The 24,633-nt window shown below is 42.3% G+C and overlaps 2 protein-coding genes across 2 annotated transcripts; both read right to left on the minus strand.

Moving 5' to 3' along the window:
* Positions 1-9,576: 9,576 nt before the first annotated feature.
* Positions 9,577-14,256, minus strand: LOC137892135 (uncharacterized). The gene is made up of 6 exons (XM_068737065.1): positions 14,106-14,256; positions 13,725-13,899; positions 13,141-13,335; positions 11,721-11,855; positions 10,808-10,963; positions 9,577-10,471 (listed from the first exon to the last, which is right to left on the minus strand). The coding sequence occupies exons 1-6, from the start codon at positions 14,249-14,251 to the stop codon at positions 10,229-10,231; spliced, it is 1,050 nt and encodes a 349-aa protein (XP_068593166.1). The 5' UTR covers positions 14,252-14,256; the 3' UTR covers positions 9,577-10,228.
* A 2,413-nt stretch (positions 14,257-16,669) lies between these two features.
* On the minus strand, positions 16,670-22,751 carry LOC137892099 (growth hormone secretagogue receptor type 1-like). The gene is made up of 5 exons (XM_068737017.1): positions 22,616-22,751; positions 21,518-21,693; positions 19,687-20,539; positions 17,368-17,430; positions 16,670-16,881 (listed from the first exon to the last, which is right to left on the minus strand). The coding sequence occupies exons 1-5, from the start codon at positions 22,749-22,751 to the stop codon at positions 16,670-16,672; spliced, it is 1,440 nt and encodes a 479-aa protein (XP_068593118.1).
* Between the last annotated feature and the right edge of the window lie 1,882 nt (positions 22,752-24,633).

Consider the following 24,633-nt stretch of genomic DNA (forward strand, 5'->3'; position numbering starts at 1 on the left):
GCACAGAGACTCCGGGTATGAAGGCAAGTATAACGAGCATTAATGGGATGCTAGGCAACAGATTGGGTCCGGGTTTACTTCCTGTCAGCTTTTGTCGTTGACATAAACTGCAACAATGAATATATAACAGAAGGAAGGCTCATTACATAACAAAACTCACATTGGTGCCAAGTGTGTAAACTTTCAGCTCAGCCGACATTGAGATCAACGGCATCCCTGTCTCCTCTTTCATCTCAACAGGTTATTACCCCGGAAGCCAGAATCATGTGTCGTTTTTTGCATTGTTAGCTAGCTAACGTTTGACATATTGAGGTCGATGTATATTTCCTCAGATAGCTTGTATATCTTGAATTATTTGGATGTGGCATCGTCTCAACCAGGCTGAGAACTGGAGCTTTTCCCGACCACAGTCAAGAGACGGAAATCATGTCCAGAATGTCTCCTAATGTCTCCTAATGTCTCCTGAAGTGGTGCTTATCTCTCAATTTGATATACCTCTATGAATCTGGAACCTTGTCTCTTACTGGACCAGTAAGAGACAAACTAATTCAACATTAAAGTGAGGGATGTCATTCCCAAAAACTAACTAAGTTTGACTAACTAACGTTAGCCAGAAATACAAGAAGTAGCTATTGTAAGAGTGACAATGTTGCTTAGTGATGAGTGATATTTGATTTGACATCATGAACAGTGTTTTTTTTATTTTGAATGGTGTAAAAATGATTCAGTCAAAGGTGAAATAACACAGATGTGATGGCTTATACTTGAACTTGTTATGCCCACCTCATAAACTTCAATAGAACTGGCACCGATGCAAAATTGGAATGCCGTCCCGACGATGTAATGACACCTTCCTTCCACTGCAACAGGAAATAAACTGGGACACATTTTGAACGTTTCTGTTTACAACTGTGAAACGGTCCATCCTTTAGTCCAACTCGATGCCTCGTCCTGAATACGGGAGACCGCCTGCCTTGGCATGACGCTGGACCGCTGCATGGTTCACAGAACAAGAATCACCAAGTCATTACCTCAGTTATGTTTAACCATTCGACCATGATGACTGTGTGACTCACATAATTGATGAAATGAATGTTTGTATTGAAAATGTAAAGAGTAGGCTGGAGAACAGGATTTGAGGATCTATGGTTGGCTTCAATTATACTAACAATAGTATTACAAATATAAAAGTGTTTTCATGTACAAGTATTACAGAATATTTATCTTACTGGGGGTATACGTTGAAGTCGTTAAGTACATTCATTTGAAGTCACTGGAAGTTGATAATTGCAATTGTCTCGCAATTTCACTAATAGCAGAATGGAAGTGCTTCGAGCTCCTGTTTGTGAAAAGTAAAGCCTGAACTCACAAGAAAGTCATACTGATTATATATCATAGCTTTCATCAGATATGTGAAAACAAGTGGGCTGCAGAGTTTTTATTTTTTTTACATTAAAAAGTATTTGATCATATCTATATGTAGCTCCTCCACCTAAATGAATCAAACTGAATTTAATTCCACATTGGAATGAGTGCACACCTATGGCAAGAGCTACATCATCCTACGGTGTGCAGCAGTGGACGCAGTCACCGTGACATCACTCATTGGTACGTTAGGACTGTGCCTTGAAGCCTAGTATTTGGCATTTTGGCCGTCGCAATCTTGGCCATTGGCTGTTTTGTCTTTTTGCGACCAGAAAAGGCACACGAAGGGTGGAGTAGTCACTTGTTTCCCTGAAAACCCCAGATTCGAGTGCTGGCTGAGCTCTGGGAGAGATTTGACTCTGCAGGATGAGCTTTGTAAGATGCGCAACACGTGGATTTTGATTTCGTAAAGGATTTGTTTAAGGTATGATTTGAGCTCCGGGGATCTCCCTGAGAGCATAATAGCGGTGACATGATCTTGCATCAAGGATGCCAACAGGGGAAAGTCAGTGCAGATAATTTGGTTTGTGCAGCCTTTAAAGATTGTCAATGGATGTTATAGGAAAATTACAGAAAGCATTTTACACAACACAGCAAAGCTTTTCGGGGTCCAACACACACAAGAGAAATCAACATTTATTTAAAATTTTCTTTGCTCCCAGTTCTCCTTTCGATGCCGATTTCTTTTGCTTTTTACAATGACTCGTGAGCAAAGAGACGACGCTAAGCTTAAATCCACGTTACCCACCAAGGGAGCAGTTTTTCGGTGAACAAAATAGGAGGCATCACTCACTCCAGGTGTAAACACAACACACCTGGTGGGAAGTGAACAACACGCTACAAGATATCTCCAACACATTTAAGGCAAATTGCTAATTACTTTTTCCTCCAGACTCTAATATTAATAATAATGATCATATTAAATCACAATAATGATACCCAGAAGAGGAAAATGAATGTAGTCATATAAACAACCAAATCATAGTGGGCTACAAATGAATTATTGTGTGCCGTGTAATTGTGGTACATTTATTTTCTCTTTGTTATCACCTTTTAAGCATTCTGCTCTACATTAAGCAATATTTACCACCTAATATGTGCAGTCATTTGTTTAGCCAATTGTGGCGCTGAAATGCCGACTTAGCTATTAGAGGTTATTAGTTGTGGCTAATGTGAGCTAATGCTAACGCTAAAACTGTGTTTCCAGTGAGCCTTTTGACGTTTACAGTTGGGGAATAAAGAAGCGCCATATTTCTTGTATTGCAACGTTGAGCTGGCTAGCCCAAGTATTACAGTACAGAATTTAAAATGTCATCTACTTGGACGGTTTCGATGTTTACTATAAAATAAACACATTGCTCCCTTGGAAATACGGTGGTTAGATTTTTGCCTTATCATTTGTATTTGCACACAGCATGTCCTTTTACAAGAAACACAGATTTGGAGATGAGGCAAAGGTGGCAAACATGTTCTAGCCGTTAGCCGTTAGCCGTTAGCCAACACGCTGACATACCTCAACCCCCACAGCGTGGATATTTTAGTCCTGTACAGGTAATTTTTTTTATAACAAAATGTGTAACTTCCCAAAATAAAGCTGATAGCCAATGATATGGTCCATATTGTTGGAAATAATGCTAGGTTAACGTTACCACTTAAAGTAGTTAGCCGGGGATTCTAACCTTCATAGTTTAGAGTATCTCTCTCACTCCGGCTCAGGGCTTTCTTTTCTTTTTCTTTTCTTGATTTATGCACAACAGAAGCGTTGGGAATACGTCGACTCATTCCATTTGAGCTTGCTCCCGACTTAGCATTGCGTCATCTCCTTACACCGCGTCCTCCATTTTCACCCAGAGGTGACGAGAGGCGGCTTCTCGTCGGGCTGCCAATCATTGTACTGCAGATGCAATCAGCTTTCATTTGTCCGATCAGATTCATCTCACCTCTCCCTCCCTGTCAGCTGACATGATTCTCTCTCGCGGTCAGTCTAATACTGCGAATGCAAAACGAAATGGGCAAAGTGCAGACAAAGGAGCGCGACGTCAGCGCAGACAATGCGATATTTTACCTGTTTTACCTCATGGACAAAATGTAGTGCTTCGTTTCATGCTGCATATTTCTATCAGTGTGTGCACAATTTAGCTCCTAGTGGTTTTACTATACTTTTATACCCCAACAGGAGGCTTGCTTGGAACAACAACGTGGGAAGGGATATGTGTTACACCTGTTTGGCCCTATGTTAACTTTGGTACTTATGTTGCCTGGGAGGCGGTTGTTTCTACAGTGGCAACAAGGGAGGGACCCAAACGCAGACAGCAGAGGCAGCAGGACGATATTTGTGGTTTATTGAAAGGGAATGCAGACAGACAGGCAAGTAAGCAAGCAAGCCAGCAGGTAGCGGTGCAGCTAAGCAAAGAAAAACGCACAGCACATGGCGACTTGCAATAGTGACAAAACTGCCAGAGGCACAAAAGATCTGGGCCGGTATATAGAGAGAGTGGCTGATGAGGTAATGCGGGGCAGTCAGGTGGGTGGGGAAAGGAGGACGGATGGGAAATGGCAATGAAGAGGCCGGGGGAAAGTGTGGCTGATGACAGAGGGACAGAGGGACAGAGGGACAGTGTCTACGGTGAAATATACATTGAGTGAAATGACCTGAGAGCCTCAACAGCAAAACGTTGGGGGTTGACGGGTTTCAAAGGGGTTCATGTGTCACTTGTAGTTGTCAGTAAAAATGTATTTTAAAAGCCTGCCATGTCCAGCAGCATTCATTCTTCAAACTGCAAAAACATGTATTGACAAATATGAATACAGAAAAATGGTGGTTGTGGTGTTTCATCATATAACGTCGTTGAAAACCTGTTCGTTTCTGGCGTGGTTTTCTTTCATGGGTGGCGCTGGTGCAAAAGGTCTCCAATGCAAATGCCATGCCACATAGACAAAGCTGATTTGCCACTGTTAGCTAGCTAACCTTCTCTTTTTGAAACGACAAAGTGATGTGGGAGACGAGCCTGCAGCAGTAAAAGGTGTGGAAAACATAATGCAATATAATATAAATGTGGATTCATAATGCCAGGCAGTGATGGTTGAAGGTAGGCGGAATATTTATTTTGGTCATTACAGCGATACATGGCAACACATATTTACAGTCCAGTTTATCTTTTCTCCTTTTTTTTGGTCATGTTTTCTTTTTCATTTATCTGGGAAATTGTTTTATTAACAATCTTAAATTACAGAAGCTTGAGAACCCACGGTTTAGAAAAGCTACACTACAACTCAGTGTTGAAGGGACCAATAGGGAAATAGAGTAAACCAGTTAAGTTGAAGGCACAGTGTAGGACGTAGGAGGAGTTATTGGCCTACATGGAATATAATATTCATAACTACGCTGTCATGAGGGTTTAATCACCTGAATGAAATCCTTCCGAATTGTTTTCGTTTGGAATGAGGCCTTCATGTTTACTTAGGGAGTGGTCTAGATGTGATAAACCACACACTGGCTCTGGCGAGAGGCCAGCGCTTTACCTGAAGACCACCGTAGTTCTCCAAACGCTCTTGGAAAGGAGGAAGTAAGCGGAGGGTTGTTCAGTTAAATGCAGTCTGCAACCTCACCACTAGAAGCCCCTAATTTGTACACACTGCTCCTTTTTAGTGAAGTGAATGATCAAAGAGTACATTTCAAAATGTTTCATTGATATTATTTGATTCGTAATGTATCTACAAACTTATGGTCATGACCTTTAGTGTGCCTTGCAACAATACATTTGCAGTTGGAGGACTAGTGTTTGACTGGAGATGAAAATAAACAACAAAAAAGTGTTTGAGGTCAATTTTAAAATCCCAAATTCTTCCACCAGCCATTACACGTATCAAACGTATTCTTGTGCAAATTAAATAAACGTTTCCCTCGGGTTGATTTCCTTTTTTTGTCAGATATATACGTCCTTACAGATACTTTGCAAAGGTATGTTGCAAAGCTGTTGAAGCAGGCTCTCAGGCTAAGAAATGGCAGCAGATAAGCGATCGCTCCCTTAAGAGAGTATATGCAACTTTATGCAGACGTGCAACTGCCTCAAACTTGTCATCCTAGCTTTCTTAGCCCAGAAGCTCTGAATCCTTATTGCATTAATTTGCTCCATATGTTACAGGTCCCTCCCGTTGAGCAACACCACTACAGGTAATGAATACTGGTAGTAAACTACTGGATGCTTTCACCCCCCACTTCATAATTAGATCGCTCAATCATTTGCTGTAGAGATCTTTGCCTTGCTGGGGGCTCAGAGAGAGAGAGAGAGAGTCTGTGTTGTGGGGGGGGGAGGGGGCATTTTAACATCCATGTGCGTACATGAGCGTGCATCGAGTACATGTGCGTGTTTATTTCTCTCCTGTGTGAATGTGCCGTCTTGCATATAATTTATTGATGCATTTATTGAGAATTTACATCCCTGTGTTGCTGGATTGAAACAGAAATGAATCCCTTGAAAAAAGCGGCTTGTTAAACGTAGCTCTCTGGTCCACTGGAATGGAAGAGGGGTATTGAGTTTGTGCCGGAAGGAGAGATACATGCTGCTAATTTCCACATTGTATCATGCCTCGGGATCAATTCCATGAAACGCTTGCTGATTTGTTTTTGCCAATTGCGCTCAGTACTGTTCGGAGTATTGTTTCTATGCAAGAGAACGTGAGAGGCTGAGAGTACAAAGTAATTGCATGCGTTTTTCTCTTCAACCTCAGCTTTATGATCAGCCCAATAGCCAACATTTGTCACCGCTGTCAAACGTCGAAGGATTTGTTTGACTTTTCTTTTTTAAATGTCTCTACGGTACATACGAAGTTACCGCCACTAGTTTAGCTTAAGTTTAGCACGAAGAGTGGGAAAAAAGGGAAAAACAGATGACCTGGCTGTGTCAAAAAAAGAACAAGACCCATCTATCTTCTAATTAACTTTAAACAAAAATCTTGTTTGATTAATTCGTGCAAAGACCACTGGGAGAGCTTGCCAGGCAACCAGCAGAAACTCCAGGAAGTCAGCGGTCCCGCCCAGGAAATAGTCTGGCAGCTTTTTTTCCCCTCACTTTGTTACGCCTCCCTCAACTCAGTCAGTCAAAATCTTGCCCTGCAGTGTATCCGAGCTAAGTGACAGCCTTTCTATTAGCCAGATGACTGCCTGGTGAAAGACTGTTTGGTGAACACCTGCGCTACATATTGCCATTACAATTATCATTAATGAATAAATAGAGTCCAGACCAGCGTCGTTTGATTGATCGTGTTCACCGGGTCACATTCACAAAGGCTCTGGAGCAGGATGGAGGTGTTCTTTATATGATTTGATTTATCAGGTAAATTTGAAATGCTCACAGCTGTATCAACAATGAAGAGAGGACGGTGGGTGAGTGCTGAGTGAGTGATGAGGAGATCATGTGCTGCTGATAATCTGGTTTGGGCACACAAAACTGGATAATCATGTCTTTTAACCAGAGAATGGAACAAAATGAAGTGGACCTTAAATTGCCAGTGGAGGATGGAAGACAAGAGCATCTATAAACTGCTTCCATAAGAGTAGCTGAGCTGCTAAAGCACCAGGGTTATTAAGTGCACTGGGCAAAGGATCTGGTTGGATGTTACCAGGTGGTTACTAGGCTGAAATATGGGGTTGCCTGGGGGGTTCCATGCTGCATTTTCATAGAAATATTTAAGAGTTGTGTAAGTAGCATTATTTATATTATTTTAAAAATGTTTGCTTCTTTGGGGCAAAAACGTATTAGCTTTGGATTCTCGCGATATCACGCTTTCGAGTAATGTGTTTGCCTGAGCAATCTGTGTCCTAAGCTTGGCTTAGATTTGTATGTGTGACGACCAGGCAGCAAAAAGAAGTCCGATCTATGAGAACATGACTCTACTTCTCTCTTGATTTATTACCTCAGTGAACATTGTCAACATGAGTTTATGGTCTTAAATTGCTAGTTTCAAGTCTTCATTAATACAGCATGATGTTCATGGTCACTCCTCCGCATTCCAAAAATGGTAACCTACGTTCATTGGTTGCAAAAAAAACCCAACATGGCGACGGACGTAATTCAAGATGGCGACGGCGAAATCGCCAAACTTGAGGCTTCAAAACGACAGTCCACAAATCAATGTGTGACGTCATGACGACTACGTCCACTTCTTATATACAGTCTATGCTAACGACGTGGACAGGCAACTGTTCGTCCTAAACAGCAATGGTGTCTCCTGAAGAGGTTAGCGTAGTTGCTACAATAGCATCACTTATAACGGAAGTGGAGAGTATTTCTTCACTGAGGCTTTTCTCGATGGAAAAGATGTTTTCGCCTTTTTTTTCCCACATTGGCTTGGAGTTTGCTTGGCAGATGGTTCATCCAATCACATGCCACGTATCTTCTTATGATTTCAGTTTTCAATGAAGGTTTCTCAGAGAAACCATGTGGAGCATCAGGCTAATAAAAAAAAAGATACAAACGCAACAAATGACATATTATCACCACTTGAAGTTGTCATCATGCTCGTTAGCATTCATCTTGGAGTTGTGTTTCTGGCCACCTGACGAATCTAAAACTGCCGTGTGAGGCACGTTCTGTAAGAAAATAAGACAAAGATCAATTATATTCATATATATGATTGATAGATAGATACATTCTATATAGATAGATAGATAGTTGCATTCACTTTTCAAGCAGAACCTTGTTTGCCTGACCGGAATGCTCTCTGTATCCACCAGTTGTCAGCAGAAGCAATTAAATCCCCGCTGTGTCTTTTGGGAACAAACTGAGACGCTGTGCATCACACAGTGAAATAAGCACGCTGCTTCATCCGCATCTACCTGTACAGGGTGAATGCACAACATGATGCAGCAGCAGATTGACAGGTCCGTCCTTCACACGTCATGCTATAGAGCAGGTTTTCTGCTCCACGTACGAAGGTGACGATTGATGAGAATTGTAAGATTGGCCACTGACCGAGGAAACCGTGGAGTCATTAAAACAACCGAGAAGTGCAATAAAATAAAAATAATACAAATTAAATCTTATAAAATCTCCTTATAAATTAAATGAAAATCTGACCTGAAATTAGTGAGAATAATCACATCATAACCAAGATATATATTATATGTGCTTAAACGGTTATACGATAAAAACACAAAAAAAACACTGTATTGTAACAAATGTGTTACATAATCAGGTCTCTTAAATAAATGACGTATTCGTTCACTCATTCTTAATTAATGGGTTGTCAATATTGTATCACTTAAAAAGGTTTACATTTCATAAGTATTTAATAAACTCTGTCTCCCTCCACTAAACGAAATTCACACAGGAGCTTTACAAGTTCAACTGAACCTTTCAGATCTTTGTACCACAGCGCCACGCGGTGGTGGAGACTATCTATTACATTGTATGACTGAACCGCAGTTAAACTAAAGAATCCAACACTGGAAAACTCCAGAAAAAAATGTACTTAAAAGTGGAGAGGGTGTGGCCGTATGAGCACGGTGAATGACATGGTGTAAGTCTATGGGAAAACATTTTTTTGGGCCTCATGGCATCACATGATGAACCCTGAAGTTGTAATTCTGCAGTTTGGTCTCGAAGTAAAATTTGCTTCAAAGCCCGGTGCTCTTCCTGGCCTTTCAGACACCAGCTGATTAGCTCTGCATGGAAACTGGGAAAATGCCACCAGCCAAGAAATAGTCTGGCACCTAACCCCCCAGTAAAACCAGAAATTGGCATTTTTACTCTTTAAAATTTGTGCAGATCAAACAAACAAGATGCAACCGTCACAGCTGTGGTCGTGCCCCCATCTCTCCCTTGTGGTTTACAGTGTTACCCTACTCTCTTCCATGTCCCTGGCTTGTCTCTGTGTGTGTGTGTGTGTGTGTGTGTGTGTGTGCGCGTGTCTCATCCTGTACTGCCATCAACCTAGAACCCAGTCTACATTCACACCTGCCTGCAATCGGCTGATCACCTCCCTCACAGCTCACACGCCTGCCTTTCATCAGCTCATAATCTCTGCAGTGTCCAGTGTTACGCGTTCATCGCCAGATAAATGACTCACAACATATCTGGATCAAACAGTGCAAAGAAGAGATGTCTCTGTGAGGCTGGTTTGAACCAATCTGACACAATAAATAGAAAGTAACAAATGACAGTGTTTTATTCCATACAGGCTCAACCTTTGAACAGGGCGCTTTCGGCATTACCACAATTATCAATGGACTGGAGTTCTACGCTGAGTTCTGAGGAACTGAGACCCAACCCAGGTCCCGAGTCGGACCGGGTCTACATTTTTTTCAGTCCAATAGAATGCTGCAGGAATGAGACCTAAAACCCGGAAACGAGTCAGCATTTTTTAACTTTCGGTTCCCTCGTCTTGAAGTAAACAGGTTTTTTGGTCTGATGCCTGAAATAACACAAGGTTAAGACATTTTAACGGTTTGTTCTACAATATAAAGGTTAAGAAATCCCCTCTCTTGAATTTTGAAGCTTTTACGTGTCTTAAAAAAAAATGGCTAAATAAGACAAAAAGACAGCGCGACGACTAGTCCGCCTTTACAGCTTTGATGCTTTTTACTTCTGCCGATTGCAATCACGTTATCCAAAGTCATAAATGTGGTATCCATTTGTGAAGGTTATCTTGTTGAACAAAACATGCAAGTATCATATACTTGTGTTTGCCACAGAGCTTCATTTCTGCAATAATCACAGATCAGATGAAAAAATCCCATCGGCTTTCTGTCGATGCTGACTTCATCCCTGCAGCACTCTGAAGCCTCGGCCAGTCGTTGTTCTCACGCCGTGCTCAGCTGAAAGTGTACTCGCTGTGCTATTAGAGCGTCACGGTGCTGGTGGGAGCTCTGAAAGAACTCCTTTCCCCTCTGCAGGTTCCGGTCCGTCAGGAAGCGATCAACCAGAGTCCGCTGGATGGCCCTGCGTTCGCAGACTCTATGGGGAACCCCGTGGCTCACATTTCTCAGAGGCTCCACTATCAGCATCCCGCTGGGGCCGGGACCCGTGGGCGGAAACACTTTAACCTGTTGGCAGAGGGAGGGATCATGGGCTGATGCTCGTGTTTGAAATGTTTCCATGATCACAAGTACAAACTTAAACCTTAAAACTAAGCTTTGGTAAAATATACAGTAGGACGACTCTTTCTGAAGCTCTGTTTCCAATCTGTAGATCAGTTACTTGCAGTGCTGTAGACAGGTGGTCATTTTGGGGAAATGTTATTGTGAGTAATTCTCCATGGGTGTCTACAACTCTTCCCTAGTGGGCAGAAAATCGCTGCCCAGTAAACGCACGGTAGAATCATTCATTTTCTCTCGACTATGTCGAATTGGAAATGTTGTCACAAAAGACAGGAGCAGTACCGATTTGACCAGATACTCTCTGTAGGTCTTGAGCAGTGTGTCAACATGGTGATGATAGTCCGGATTTAAGTCGTGTCCTGCTGATGGGTTGGTCAGCCGCTTCCAGTGGAGGACGATGTGGACATGGAGAGCAGCTCCGTTCAGCCATTGCTTGACCTGCGCACAAGAGGTACAAGAAAAGTCTTTACACCTCTAGTCCTGGTCTGCTGTATGGTTTGGCTCAAATTCACCCCAATATCCAAACAAAATGTAGTAACGCCAGGTTTAAACTTCAACAATGGGGTTAAAAAGTGTAGCAAACTCGGGGGTTACAACAAGGATCATCTTACTTCCTAGATTACTTGATGAATCATCCCAGGGTTACAAGCAGGCGGCAACCTCCAGGTTTGAAAAGTGAAGCCAATGCCCAAGTGCCTTAAACTTGCATTCTTTCTAATGGCCAGCGGGGCGACCACTGGTTGAACAAAGAAGTCCTATTGTTAGGAAGTCTTTGATAAAATCACCCTTCTTCTGACTTGATTTATTACCTCAATAAACATTGTTCACACAAGTTTATGGTCTTAGTCGGTCTTCAAGTATTCTTCAACACAGCATGAAGTTCATGTAGTAAACTATGGTCCATTTAGAGTATAATAGACCATAACGCAGGGTATCCTTTTAAGGCGGGGCTACCTTGTGATTGACAGGTTGCTGCCAGAGCCGGATACAGCGTCTCTACCGCGGTACCACTGCAGTCCAAAAGTGCTACTTATGATTTATTGGATGGTTACAGCGCAGCAAAGGACATTCAGCATAACAAGGTTAGTAGTGACACCAAAAGCACTTAAGTAGTTCTGAAAGACGCAGTAATAACAGCGCAGTAAATGCACAAGCACCACTGTTTATATTGTTTCTGTAGATGCTTCGAACCAACCCCAACAGAGCTGAGAGCGCTCCTGTCCGGTAACAGCATCCTGCCGTAGAAATCCGTCAGCTCGGATCGCAGCTTTCTCTCAGAGCTCTCCAGCAGTGCTGCCATCTTGTTCTGGTCACCGGCTGCACCAGGAACCTGCAGGTGGATGATATCTAGTGGAGGATTATCATGTCTTAAGACTCTTAGTTCATTACAAAATACATCGCATTGTGCTGCCTAAGCTTGACCCGACGTTTCTGAATGGTTCTACATCTCAACAACTTTTGGAGACATTTTAGAGTGTGCTTAAGGGATACTTTTGATTAGATCTTGTACCTTGTTATGATGGTGAAACTTATTTGAGTTTATTTCAGCTTATTTTGTGCATCGGCGCTAGAAACTTGCTAGAATCAACATGCTGTGATATGCTTGTGATCTGGGCAGTTTAAGTATACTGTGTGTAAAATGTGCAGATTTTGTTACAATATTATTTTGTTACAATATTTACATATATATTTGCTAAATTCTAAAGTTAGCGTAACGGTAACTCTGAAGACTGACCAGCTGGGGTTTGTCAAAAGGTCTGAAGAGAGTCTGTGTAACTTTTAAAAGGAGAAACAACACATTCTTCTCCTTACAAATGCAAAGTTGGGTTTGTAAGTATGAAAACACACCCTTCCTCAGTACAATACACTCAGGGGTATGTCGCTCCAGCCTGACTCTCCTTTATGACCATGTTGGATAATTTCAGCAAACTTTAAATAGATGCTGTTGCGGTACTGACCCCACTGAGTCAGTTCACCGACCTTATGACTCATCTTGAGTGTTACTTTTACACTATATTTTAGCATTCAACATTACTGCGTGATTGCCACTTGTAGTAGGTAGTATTTTACATTCTCACTTTAAGGCTCAACCCTTCAATCTGGGGTTGGGAATCTTGTTCAAAAATATTTTTGTTATATTTGTTTGCAATTGTAATTAAATTTCGAAAAAACGAATTCAATTTTTTGACAAGAAAAAAGAAAGAAGAAAATGTGGTGAGTGGCAGTCGCAGGACTGTAATAAGGCAACCGGCCAGCCTACCTGTGCGCACTCTGCCTGTGTAGTTATTGCGCGTCACTGGAGTCTTCCACATGCTGCTAGCTTGACAACTGTGAGTACTAACAACAGCCATGTTTGTTGTTTGCGTTCATTATGATCATTTTGGAGGAGTGGCTTTGGAGGGAGGCCTGAAGGGACCGTCTGTCAGTGTTTTGCCGACTTGGCGACTTTCTGGCTATTTAGCTATTTTTGGAGCTAGTGCTGCTCACCACGCACATCGGAAATACGTATGAGCTGACACTGAGCTGACTCTCTTGCTGGTTTCTGAAGACCACCAACTCTAGCTTCAATGATACAGTTACTATTGTTACTGGGCTGGACCTAAAAATGCAGCCACCTGTTTGAGAAACTCGCTGACAATGGAGCTGATGTCCGACCCGGCGTCAGGCCCAAACATTCTGCGTATGGGGTCTGGTGGTGGGGGTTGGGCCTCAGGGCTCCTCGAGCCCGACCTGGCGGTCTGGTGATGGGCCAGCATCTCAAACAGGACTGAGAGAGCAAGTGCAACAACACCCACGGAACCATACCTCACCTACAGAATCAACACACACACATTTGGACATTATTACAAACCTTTTAGACAATGTAACTGCAGAATTATTGATGATATACAAATGTGTTTAGGAGTATAAATGCTTCTTTAATGAATATATATGTGTGTGTGTATATATATATATATATATATATATATATATATATATATATATATAAATATATAAATACACACACACACACACACTACTTTATTACTTAAAGTTGTTTGTTGGGAAGAATCCTGATAATTGCAAATTTCCTCCAGAGAATGAATCACCTTGCCTGATTTTATGTTTCAGGAATACTCATCTCCAGGTACCATAATGTTCCAGGTACGAGTAAGGATAGTGATACTTGGATGCAAACCAAACGCAGCTATGATCTGACCGTGGCGTTTCCTCCAAAGAGGGTGTGGAGGTCGTGGTTGAAGGCGAAGCTTTGCTGCCGGGTCATACGGCTCTGCAGGGCAGAGTACTGCTGCTCCAGAGCCCAGGAGGAGTTCAGGGACAGCAGAGAGGCCAGGGAGGCGTCCAGGGAGGCGTCAGGAACCAGGCCTGCATGGCTGGAAAGTTACGACATGCTGGGTTGGACTGATGCGGTCGAATTTTTGGAACTTCTATTGTCAATCAGCTGAGTTATACCTGCCCCATGTCTGGGGTTACAGAACGTCAGTATGTAAAGTTTTCAATTGGTTTACCCAAAGGACAAAAAGACATATTTAAAGACACTACCAGGGATAGGTGTTCAGTTTTCTGCCTATTTGCATACCTGGCGGTGTCGTACAGACAGTCTATGGTCTTTGGAGAAGTACTGCAGTGTATTCCCATCTCAGAATCCACGTAACGTAAACGGCCGCACAGAAACTGGTGGTGAAAATGGTAAAAAACCACAGTAGAGTTGCTGTCGCTGACCATTCAGAAGGAAACCAACTGGGTACAAAGTCTAGAAACACACAGGGCGGATACACACACACACACACACACACACACACACACACACACACACACACACACACACACAGCAAACAAACTGCTCAAATACAGAGATGCCCATACAGTGCATGACACATCCCAGAATTTAGGAAATCTAATGACAATGATCTGCGTTTAGGTGATTAGAAAAAGATTATATTTAGTCCATGGTTAGAAAAAATGTCCCCATAATGTCTAAATATTGAAAAGGTTAGCTGGCTACGGGTAAAAAGAATGCAGGTATAGAGCAATAGGATTAGGACTTACCGCAATTTTCTTCTTGTTTCTGTTTTCACATCTTCCAAAAATGTGGTATTGGGCCATAATAGATCAAAGAGACTGGAGAATGTTGCTGTGTAACACATTAGTTTGAGCACAAGCCTTTACTTGAGAATAATAATTTGACATTTTGGTAAATATGAAAAGTCTCTCGTTTTTATTTTTTTTACACCTAGCCTACACACATTTGGTTTCCAAGGTTTTATTAGGAAGAAGAGAGAAATCAATCCGTCTTCAGCCTGTAACCATATCACACTGATGCTACAATCTGTCACTCGTTCAACATACACACAGTGCAGCCAACATTTGACATGAATACATAGAAAGCAAAGTTTAACAAGTAAATGACCCAGAACGCACAGAAGCAGGTATATGTCTTGCATGAAACAATACTTAAGAGATAACTCTATTGATCCCAGGGGACACAAGCAAAACATTAAATACAGATTTACAATACATGTGAGACACTTACAGATATTCTTTTTTAATTACACATTTTTTTTGTTTGTCATCAAGTGTGTACTTATATATACTTACGTACCTACATTTTATATAAGACCTGATCTCATGGCACAAATGGGCAGGGTTACAAACACTATCAAATCAATTGTCCTTCAGCCCCGCGGCCGATCTGTCCAACAAACTTCAGGAAATCCATTCTGAGGTGTTTCCTGCTGACGACAGGAAACATAACCTCCTCCGCAGAGGTGATAACACCTTGAGTGTGAATCGAATAAAGGCATTTATATCCGTATCTGGACACGTTAATGTTATATATATTACGTCAAAACACATCAGCCGGTATGAAACTACATGAATCAAAATGATAGCCCTATTCTGTGTGTGTGTGTGTGTGTGTGTGTGTGTGTGGATGTACAGCGTATTTGAGCCGGCTGCTGCCACCGCAATTTAACGTAAGCATACAATTTCTCCTGTATAAAATATATATTGTGGAATGTGCCTCATTTGCTGTGAAACACACACGCTCTCAAAGTGAATTAGCCCTGCTATACACATTAGGACAGAAGATTGTCAATGAGCAGTGACGTTTGCCCGGGTTTCGTGTTTGTTTCTAATTCTAGTACAATATTCTCATGCTGTATATACACTCAGGGAGTTACTGGTCGCTGTAATCAGTAGGCGATTTGTCCATTTTCATCAAGGGGAACGGACTTTGATTCCTCCTCCCCTCCACAACTAGCGGCACCCCCAAGAAGAAATGAAATCTGTTTGCTACCTTAGCACCACGGACAACGCCACAGATCAATACCAGTTGGAGAAACACAAAATCTGTTGCCGTACGTCTACGGATCCTATAGATTTTTTACATATTTTTTATTATATATACATTTTGAAAACAGTCGAGCCAAAACCAGCAACCAGACCGTTTAGGGTTCCACCACGTCTTTGCGTTTGTCGCTTTGTCTCCACTATTAGGCGTCGTATAACATTTCCGCAGGAACGGTCACAGTTTCGAAAATGTTGGCTGTTACTTCGGCCGTGCAGACACTCGCAGATGTGGCAAGAATAAATCACGCTTTAGGCAGCAGATATTTTCAGCGCAACTAAAATCCTCAGTCAGATAAAGGGTCAACCAGTCAGGCACCCCCCCCTGCACTCTCTTTGCTACAAGTTGCCTGCTTGATCATTCCTCATCTGTGAAGCGACCCCCTTGTGGTGCGACTACTGTGAAAGAAATGAGGGACAAAATCTGCATTCCTTATTCTACAGAAAAATGCATTTGGAAGTTTAGCTGAAGCTCACGTAAGACTTGTCTGAGTTAGTGTTAGTTCGATGTACCGGGTCTACACGGATACATAATGCCTCATGCTCGCACTCTAATGCTTTTATGAAGTTTGTAGTTTTTTGCTTAATTACTGTTAATATTTACACCTGCGTTCCAAACCTATCCTTTACGTTGCCAAGCTACTAAACGTTTGGTAGACATTTTTGCCGAACATACCATCAATAAATCCTGATCATTCATTTTTCCAATACATAATTGACAAATGCCCTTTTTAATCTATACATACTCTCATTGTTTTCACTTTGCGTCTGTTTCTGCGCGTGCAGTATTGACCCTTACAAAGTGGTCGTGGAGTGCCGCGTCGTGGTCGTGCGCAGGCTGTGGGACTGCGTGTCCGTGCGCATGAGGCTGCGCACGGCGTGTCGATACTTGGTGGACATCAGGTTGTACAGTAAAGGGTTGACGGCAGCACTGAGGAAGAAGAGGACGGAGGACACCAGGTTGAAATACTGAGACAGATAGTATAAAAAATATGTGTGCGTGTCAGGGTGCGGGTGTGTGCCGTCGCCGCGCGTGTCGTTGCGCGTGTCGTTGCGCGTGTCGTTGCGCGCGTCCTCTTCATACAGGCCGGTGGGCGGCCCGGCGGAAGGTGTGTGATCAGGCGTGTTATTTCGTGAGCGTACGCGCGTGAGTGTCCCATTTTGCACGAGCATGTGAACATGCGTACCGCTCGGCCTGTTGCCGTGTGTGTCGTTTGTGTCTCTCTTGTGTGCGAATCTACCCGGGTGTGCGTCTACATCGGTGGGTGTGTCGATTTTGGTCTTTGCGCAGAGTGTTTTGCCTCGCTCTGCGTGGGCGTGTGCAGTCGTCTTTCTGGTTTCGAAGTGCGTGTCCGAATCTGAGTGGCTAATGGGCTTAGCGTGTGCGTCGATATCTGCGTCTGTGGCGACGTCAGCGAGGGTGTTGATGTCAGCGTGCGCGTCCGTGTCCATGTGCCCTTCCTGTCCGTCAGAACCGGTGCCCATTGAAAGAGAGAAAATGGTGCGACCCACGTGGAACGGCAGCCAGCACAGGACAAACGCCAAGACGATCACTCCTGCAGAAGGTGGCGACACAGAGGGGTAGGGTGGGGAGGAAAACACAGGGGAGTACGTTACATTACATTACATTACAGTCATTTAGCAGACGCTTTTATCCAAAGCGACTTACAATAAGTACGTTAGAATCACTAATACCTGAAAGTGGCAAAAGATGTCTCCAACACCAATAAAAACAGATACTAGCGCGTTTTTTAAGTAGCCTCAATATACTCAATATACTCAATATTTAATCTTTTAAATCCTTTACATTTATGTGCAATATCCGGTATAGTAGTTTTTAGTAACTAGCTAGTATAAACTAGTGATTAACTAAAGTGGACCATTAAAGCTTAAAACTAAAGAATTGTCTTAACTAGTAAAGACATAAGTAATGTCTAAACTGGTTGCTAGGAGACATCTGTAGCATCATCCAGTCAAAAACTATTTAAATGGGAAGTTGCTGTAGCTTGAAGAGCTGCCTAATGTCACTTCAGCAGTTACATAACCAGTTTAGTGGGTCAAACGATATCTTATTTATTTATATATATATATAAATATATATAAATTAGGGCTGGGCAAGTTAACGCATTATTATCGCGTTAATACATTAATTAATTAACGCCGACAATTATTTTATCGCGCATTTTTTTATTATTAAACGGACATTTTTAACACAAGAACCGGGCAGCGAGCAGTGAACAGCTGTGTTTGTGTGGGTCCGGAACCCCTTCACTCCGTCACCGTCAGTCCCTCCTGTCTCACACACACACACGATTGTCTCGTTACAGGATCAAACCTGACGATATCAAAATATATGGGTCGCGATTAATCGCAGAAAATCATGCGATTAAAAGTTGTAATCGTTGCCCAGCACTAATACAAATATGTGCATGTGTTTAGGAAAAAGTAGTATATTTTATTTAGTTTAGAATGATGGGAAATATCCAAATATGCTAACCTAACCAACTTTATTTGGTAATTGTGTCTAATAGAGTGCTGCAGGGATGATGTCTTAGCAACAGGCTTTTTTAAAGACACTTAAAGGCTTTGAAATTCACTAGTGAGGCATTTACTGACGTATTCTATGTCGTAGAACAAAACGTTAAATCTCTTAAGCTTGTGTTAAACCCAGACCTTATTTCAGGCATCAAACCAAAACCCCTTCTAAAAACCCATTGACTTAGAGACGAGGAAACCGGAAGTGCAAAATGCTAACTCGTTTGTTTTAGGACTCATTCCTGCAGCACTCTATTGGCATCAAATCTTGAATTAAATACGCCCAGTTCGTATTTAACAAAATTTTTAAAGTGTCAGATCAGATCAATATTCCACATTACCAGTTCCACTCTACAGTTTAAACGGTTCATGTATTAGCAGGCTAACTTTAGCTTGATTGTAATTTGTAGCTTATTGTTGTCAAGAAGCACAGACTTTCAGCCACTTGTTGCACTTGTTTCAGACATAATGTATTCATTTAGGTCTTATGCCTGTGCTATCAATATGAAGGGTTGTGCTACTTGATCTTTTTTTCAACTTCTTCCCGTTGTCCTACATCTAGCCGTTGCCAGCTTAGCCGCTCCCGTCCAATAGATGGCGACAACGTGACTAAATGTAGGCTGTCACCACTTTTATATTCACAGTTTCGTATGACAGCCATTTTACGTTTTTGAAAAATGGAATTGAGTGTAATTTTAGCATTTATGTTGAATTTAATTGTTTTGTAAAGGATCCTTCTGCTTGGCGACATTAGCAGCAGATTAAAGTAGCTAAATTGAGATGTTGGATGGAGCGTGTTTGCTTTTCTGATTAAGTTGTTGTGAATAGTCCTCTAGTTGGAGTCAAAGCTGAACAAAAATCATTGGTAAAAATAGAATTTTGAAACAATTATCTTCGCAATCGACACTTTCGGAAATATGGCTTGAAATCATTGAAATAGTTTGATTTTACTTGAAAATGTATTTTTTATGTACAAATAATTAGGTTTATTATACAAAGACTAGTCTTGCTTGATCTACATAGTAATTTGACGCAAAAAGTTGCAACACTTTTTTTAAAAGATCAAGTTGGATATTTTAAACAGTTCAAGCTTGACAACATTGCAAGCAGTGTGTCAATGCCTGTGGCCCCACCGAGGTTAATTATCACCACCCGCTACTGTTTGTCACTTTCTGTTCCGTGTGAATATTCAATAAAAAACTAGTCTCAATGTGAACGCTAGTTCAATCAAAAGAAGCGCCTGAGGGTGTGTATGTTAGTGACCATATGTTTCTCACCCAGCATTTTGACAGTGTGCCGGTGACTCTGGTCTCTGCGTCTGCTTTGTGGACGGAGACACAGCGTCCGTCCGATCAGGCTGTAGACAAGTCCCAGGATGCAGAGGGGCACCAGGAAGTACAAGTTGGAGAGAACCACCATGGCCGACAGCAGGCCGGAGGTGACGGCGAAGTGCGTGCAGCGGCACTCTCTGTTGTCAATCTCGCCACCCCCGTCAACGCCTTCTTTCCGTCCTCCTCCCTCATCCTCTTTCATCTTATTTTGCCGCTCTTCCTCAACTTCCATCTCTCCTTCTTCTTTACCTCCTCCCTCATCTGCTTGATTTTCAAATTCTCTTTTTCCACCATCCCCTTGATTCCTCTTGCCTCTTTCTTCTATTCCCGCTTTTCTCTCCCCTTTCTCTCCAAACCATTTTGACTCCCCCACTCTTTCACCCCATCCCATTTTCTGTTTTTCTCCCCACTCTTTTTCCTCTAGTCCTTCATTGTCTCCACTTCCTCTTTGCCCTCCACCTATCATAAACCCTCCCTGTTCTCCTTCCTTGCTCGTCCACCCTCCATCCTCCCTTAATCCGCCGAGCCCGAGCTCCTCTCCCCCGACATCCTCCACTCCAACCATGACCAACACCGGTGCCGCGCTAACGGCCGCGCCCAGCCAGAGGCAGCCGATGAGAGCCCTTGTTCTGCGCCGTGTCAGCAGGGTCTTGGCCGTGAATGGCCAGCAGACCGCCAGGTATCTCTCCAGGGAGAGGAAGGTGATGTGGAGGATGGTGCAGAAGGTGCAGCACTCTGAGAGGAACATTGTCAGCTTGCAGGCAAGGTCTCCCAAAGGCCAGGGTCTGGGCCTCCAGAGCTGGAAGAGACACAGCAATCATTTTACCCTGACGCCATTTTTCGCATTCACTTTTATTCCACTTCATGACGCAGCAGCCACACTCAGGTGTGCACTGACCTTTTACTAAATATTCTGAGGTTCACAAGCCAATTTATTGACAGCTTCAATTGGAGTTGGAACATGTTTTAGATGAGAATAGTGATGTTTTACAACAAGACGTGCGTCAACCAAAGAACCAGAACTGGCACGGCAAAACAATGGGACAAGATTTTGGCATCGGAAGCGTTCTGGTTTCCGTAAGTAAACACTATTAGCTCTGACAACACTGTTACCATTTTTTGTGGCGTTAACACCGTTTGCAGCTAAGCTGCCAGCTCTGCTAGCCGTCGCCATGTTGAGGGCTGTATGGAGGCAACTCTCTTCTCTGAATATTGTATTGACATCCTTTTAAAAAGTCTTTATTTTAAGGAGCTAAATGTGAAAGTCAGAGCATCAATTGCCTCTCAACAGCTGTAACCGCCGTGTAAGCGCAGTGCAGAGCGACGGCCATGAACTAGTAATTGGGGCGCGCTCACATGCCCCAACGTGAGCCAAAAGCCATTCGTGGCCCACTGAGCTTCATGCGTCACTGAGCAAGGGTCATATGAACGGGACCTTGCCTCCAACTCCAGTTGTCTTTATACATCCAGAGTGGTCCCCAGAGGCTAAATCCTTGTCAGACCGATAGCCATTGGTTGCCAACATTGAGGAAATGGCAACAAGTGCTTGTTTAAATCGTTATTGGTACATAATTCTCAAAAGGAAGAAAAAGCATCATCCCCCTTTCTTCATTCACATCAATGGTCTGCAATTTTTGCTGTGACTGCACCTTGAGCAAAACATCTGGTCAGACCATATCACAACATCCATGAAAAAAGGGTACAAACAAAGAGGGTACACCCTGTGTGTGTGTGTGTGTGTGTGTGTGTGTGTGTGTGTGTGTGTGTGTGTGTGTACCTTATACAGATCCAGAGGCAGCAGCAGGAGTATCAACAGATCACTGACAGCCATGCTGCTCAGGTAGAGGTAGGTGGAGCTTCTCATGTGAGGGCGGAGCCAAACCACCAGAATTGTCAGTGTGTTTCCCAGAAGGCCGAAGAGCATCAGTGGAATGTAAATGACAGTCACACACACTAGAATATGAAATATTGATATGTTTAATCAGAATCACTTTGAGATTTATTCCACACATTGTCAGAATGGAAAATGAAATGGAACATTTTGAATTGTACTGCACCATGCGCTTATAATCACTAGAACAGCTAACCCTTGGAAATTCTAAGGAATAATTTGACATTATGGGAAATAACCTGGCTCTGCTAAAAGGTAAAAAATGTATAGCAGCTGTTATCCAACAGACCCCCGCTCACTTCAGACCGGTTAGAAAACCACTGGAAATTTGTGTAGCTTTTCAAACTTTGGCATAATTTTGTGCGGGAAAAAATAGTTTTTTAGGGCCTTAATGTTAAGCTAAGCAAACCGGCTTCCGGCGTTGAACTATTCTTTGAATATCAAAGGAAAGAGGCAACAATATTTAATGGCAGGTTTTTAAATTGGACTGACACCACAATATCCTTCAATCAAATAAGATGAAAGTAAAAGGGGATAACTATATTAGTTGCAGCCCCACTTTATAATCTAATTTCTCTTTTTTAAATCTCCTTTAGGAGGTTTATGGGATCGCGACTGAGTGTGCGTCTCTGTGTCTGTCCACGGCTAATCTCGCATTCCGCTGCAGCAAACTGCATATTAATTTGAGTGGCGAGTTATGGCTGCATGCTCAAAGACATCTCTTGGTTGCGGTGACCCACACTATCTCAAAACACATTTAATTGCCTGTTTTATAATGCCATTTACTGCCTGCTGGTAGGGGCTGCTAGTGATAACACAGTTGAGTGCATTTTCGACCCTTTTGTTTTTTGTGTTTTGGACGGTGTTAACAGTACACACACTGTTAAGTACATTGCAGCTGCGGCTAAGCGGGCAGACATCTTGCTGAGTTTAATTTTGATTGTATTAAGCGTTTTTATTGCATTATTATAATTTTTTACCCACCTAACTCAATCAATCCGAACACAGGTTCCTCCGAGTAGCACTCTTGGTCCAAGCAGTCCTCAGTGAAGCCAGATGCGTTGCCACAGTTTTCATCTTCGCAGCCACTGCCCATGTCGCCCCACTCCATGAGATCCATGATGACACAGGGTGAGGTCGGACAGAAAAAGTGAGAGCGGAGAAAGCAGCGGGGGAGAGGTGTGTGTCCCCCAGGTTACAGGGCGCAGAGGTGACGCACACCAATGGATTTCCTATGTCGCTCAATCACAGCTAACACTGAAGAGGAGTGTGAACAAAAAGAAAAAAAACATGAGCGCATACAAAAGATGACACATAAAAGTGGGTGTCATACTGTATACTTAACATACATGAGTACTCTGGAACAGATAAATCAACACTAAATGCCACTCTTTATGTATTATTTATGTTCCTTATTGGTTCCAAATCCATAAAAAAGGTCCAATTATCAGAGATTTAATTGAAATTCAATTCCTTCTTTAGTTGTTTTATCACTGAAACCCATCAATATCCACAAGAATTAACCAATTAAAAGAAGAAAAAAATTGCAACCATCTTCAAAACAATCCCGACCCTAAACTGTACGTTAGTGTTCACAGCTATAACAAAAAAACAATCACAAAACACTTGGAACTTTCACGTAATGTAAAATAACATATAAATATAAATAACATACTCACTGATTGAGACGAGCTTGTTTCTCTGCCGCGATCACACACCTGTGCTTTGCCGGGACTTACACACACACACACACACACACACACACACACACACACACACACACACACACACACACACCTACCTCTCCCACCTCTCCCCTCACTCACTCCTCTCTTATTTCTCTCTCTCTCTTCCTCCTCTCCGTTTCATCTTTTACCGCCTGCTCTATCCTGTGCACTTAAGCCGTTTCACGTTATACCACTTTATAGGAAGAATTGTTCACCAACAGGCATATTTATCACAAGTGCTTGTAAAATGACCTTTCCATTGCGTTATCACCTTGCTAACTAATTTCCATGCCATAGACACTCTGCTGTTTCATTTATTTTACATATACATATTTAATATACAGTGTAACAATAGAGACTGGTGGAGGAAGTATTCAGACCCTTTAATTGTGTGAAAGTAACAAAGCGGCAATAGAAAAAGACTCCATTACAAATAAAAGCCCTACATTTCTATTCCTATGGTACCATCACTTAATGAGCACTTAAAGGAGACATGTCCCGCTCATTTGCTGGTTCATTCTTGTATTTTGGGCGTCAACTAGAACATGTTAACGTGCTTTAACGTTAAAAAAACTCTTGATTTTTTTCTCATACTGTCTGTCTGAATGTACCCGTATTCACCCTCGATGGAATTGCAAAGCTCGGGTCCCTGTTTACTTCCTGTCAGCTGATATTTGTTACATGTTCAAAGTAAATAAATACATTTGAAGTAGCATGCAAGGCTTGTCACTGTCTATTCATATTCATTAACATGAATCCCATTACTTTATGACTGTATGAGTATAATTGTTCATGGTGCGTCACTTTAAATGTTGCCGCCACAAGGAATTGTGGGGCGGAATTATCTCCTTTCCTTTCGCAAAGGAAGGTCCAGTGTTTCCTATGGTAAAGCTATTAAAAGGAAGCATTGAAGTACCTTTCCTTAGCGTTTATAGAATTCAAACAGCTCTTATCGTGGCGGCCTCTTAGATACTTCTGGGTCATTTCAGTCAAAAAAGACTATTCGACCGCAGCCCTTATATAGTTGTGACATCACAACGGTACGGAAATCCTGATGGCTCGTTTAAAGGCACAGTGTCTGAATTTGAGCTGTGTGTATTTTTTCATGGATGGAGCGTTTAGATACTTTCACAGTATCTATACAGAACTAATTTAAAATAAAACAACATGAAATCTTTTCTTTTTACAATATGGGAGCTTTAAAGGTATAATATGAAGGAATTTCCAAAAAACAAAACAAAGTATACACTGATACAAAATCATCACTTATGACCC

The sequence above is a fragment of the Cebidichthys violaceus genome, unplaced genomic scaffold, assembly GCF_023349555.1.
Source record: "Cebidichthys violaceus isolate CVI_PGR_0920_01 unplaced genomic scaffold, fCebVio1.0.p SCAF_75, whole genome shotgun sequence".
In the NCBI taxonomy this organism is placed as follows: domain Eukaryota; kingdom Metazoa; phylum Chordata; class Actinopteri; order Perciformes; family Stichaeidae; genus Cebidichthys; species Cebidichthys violaceus.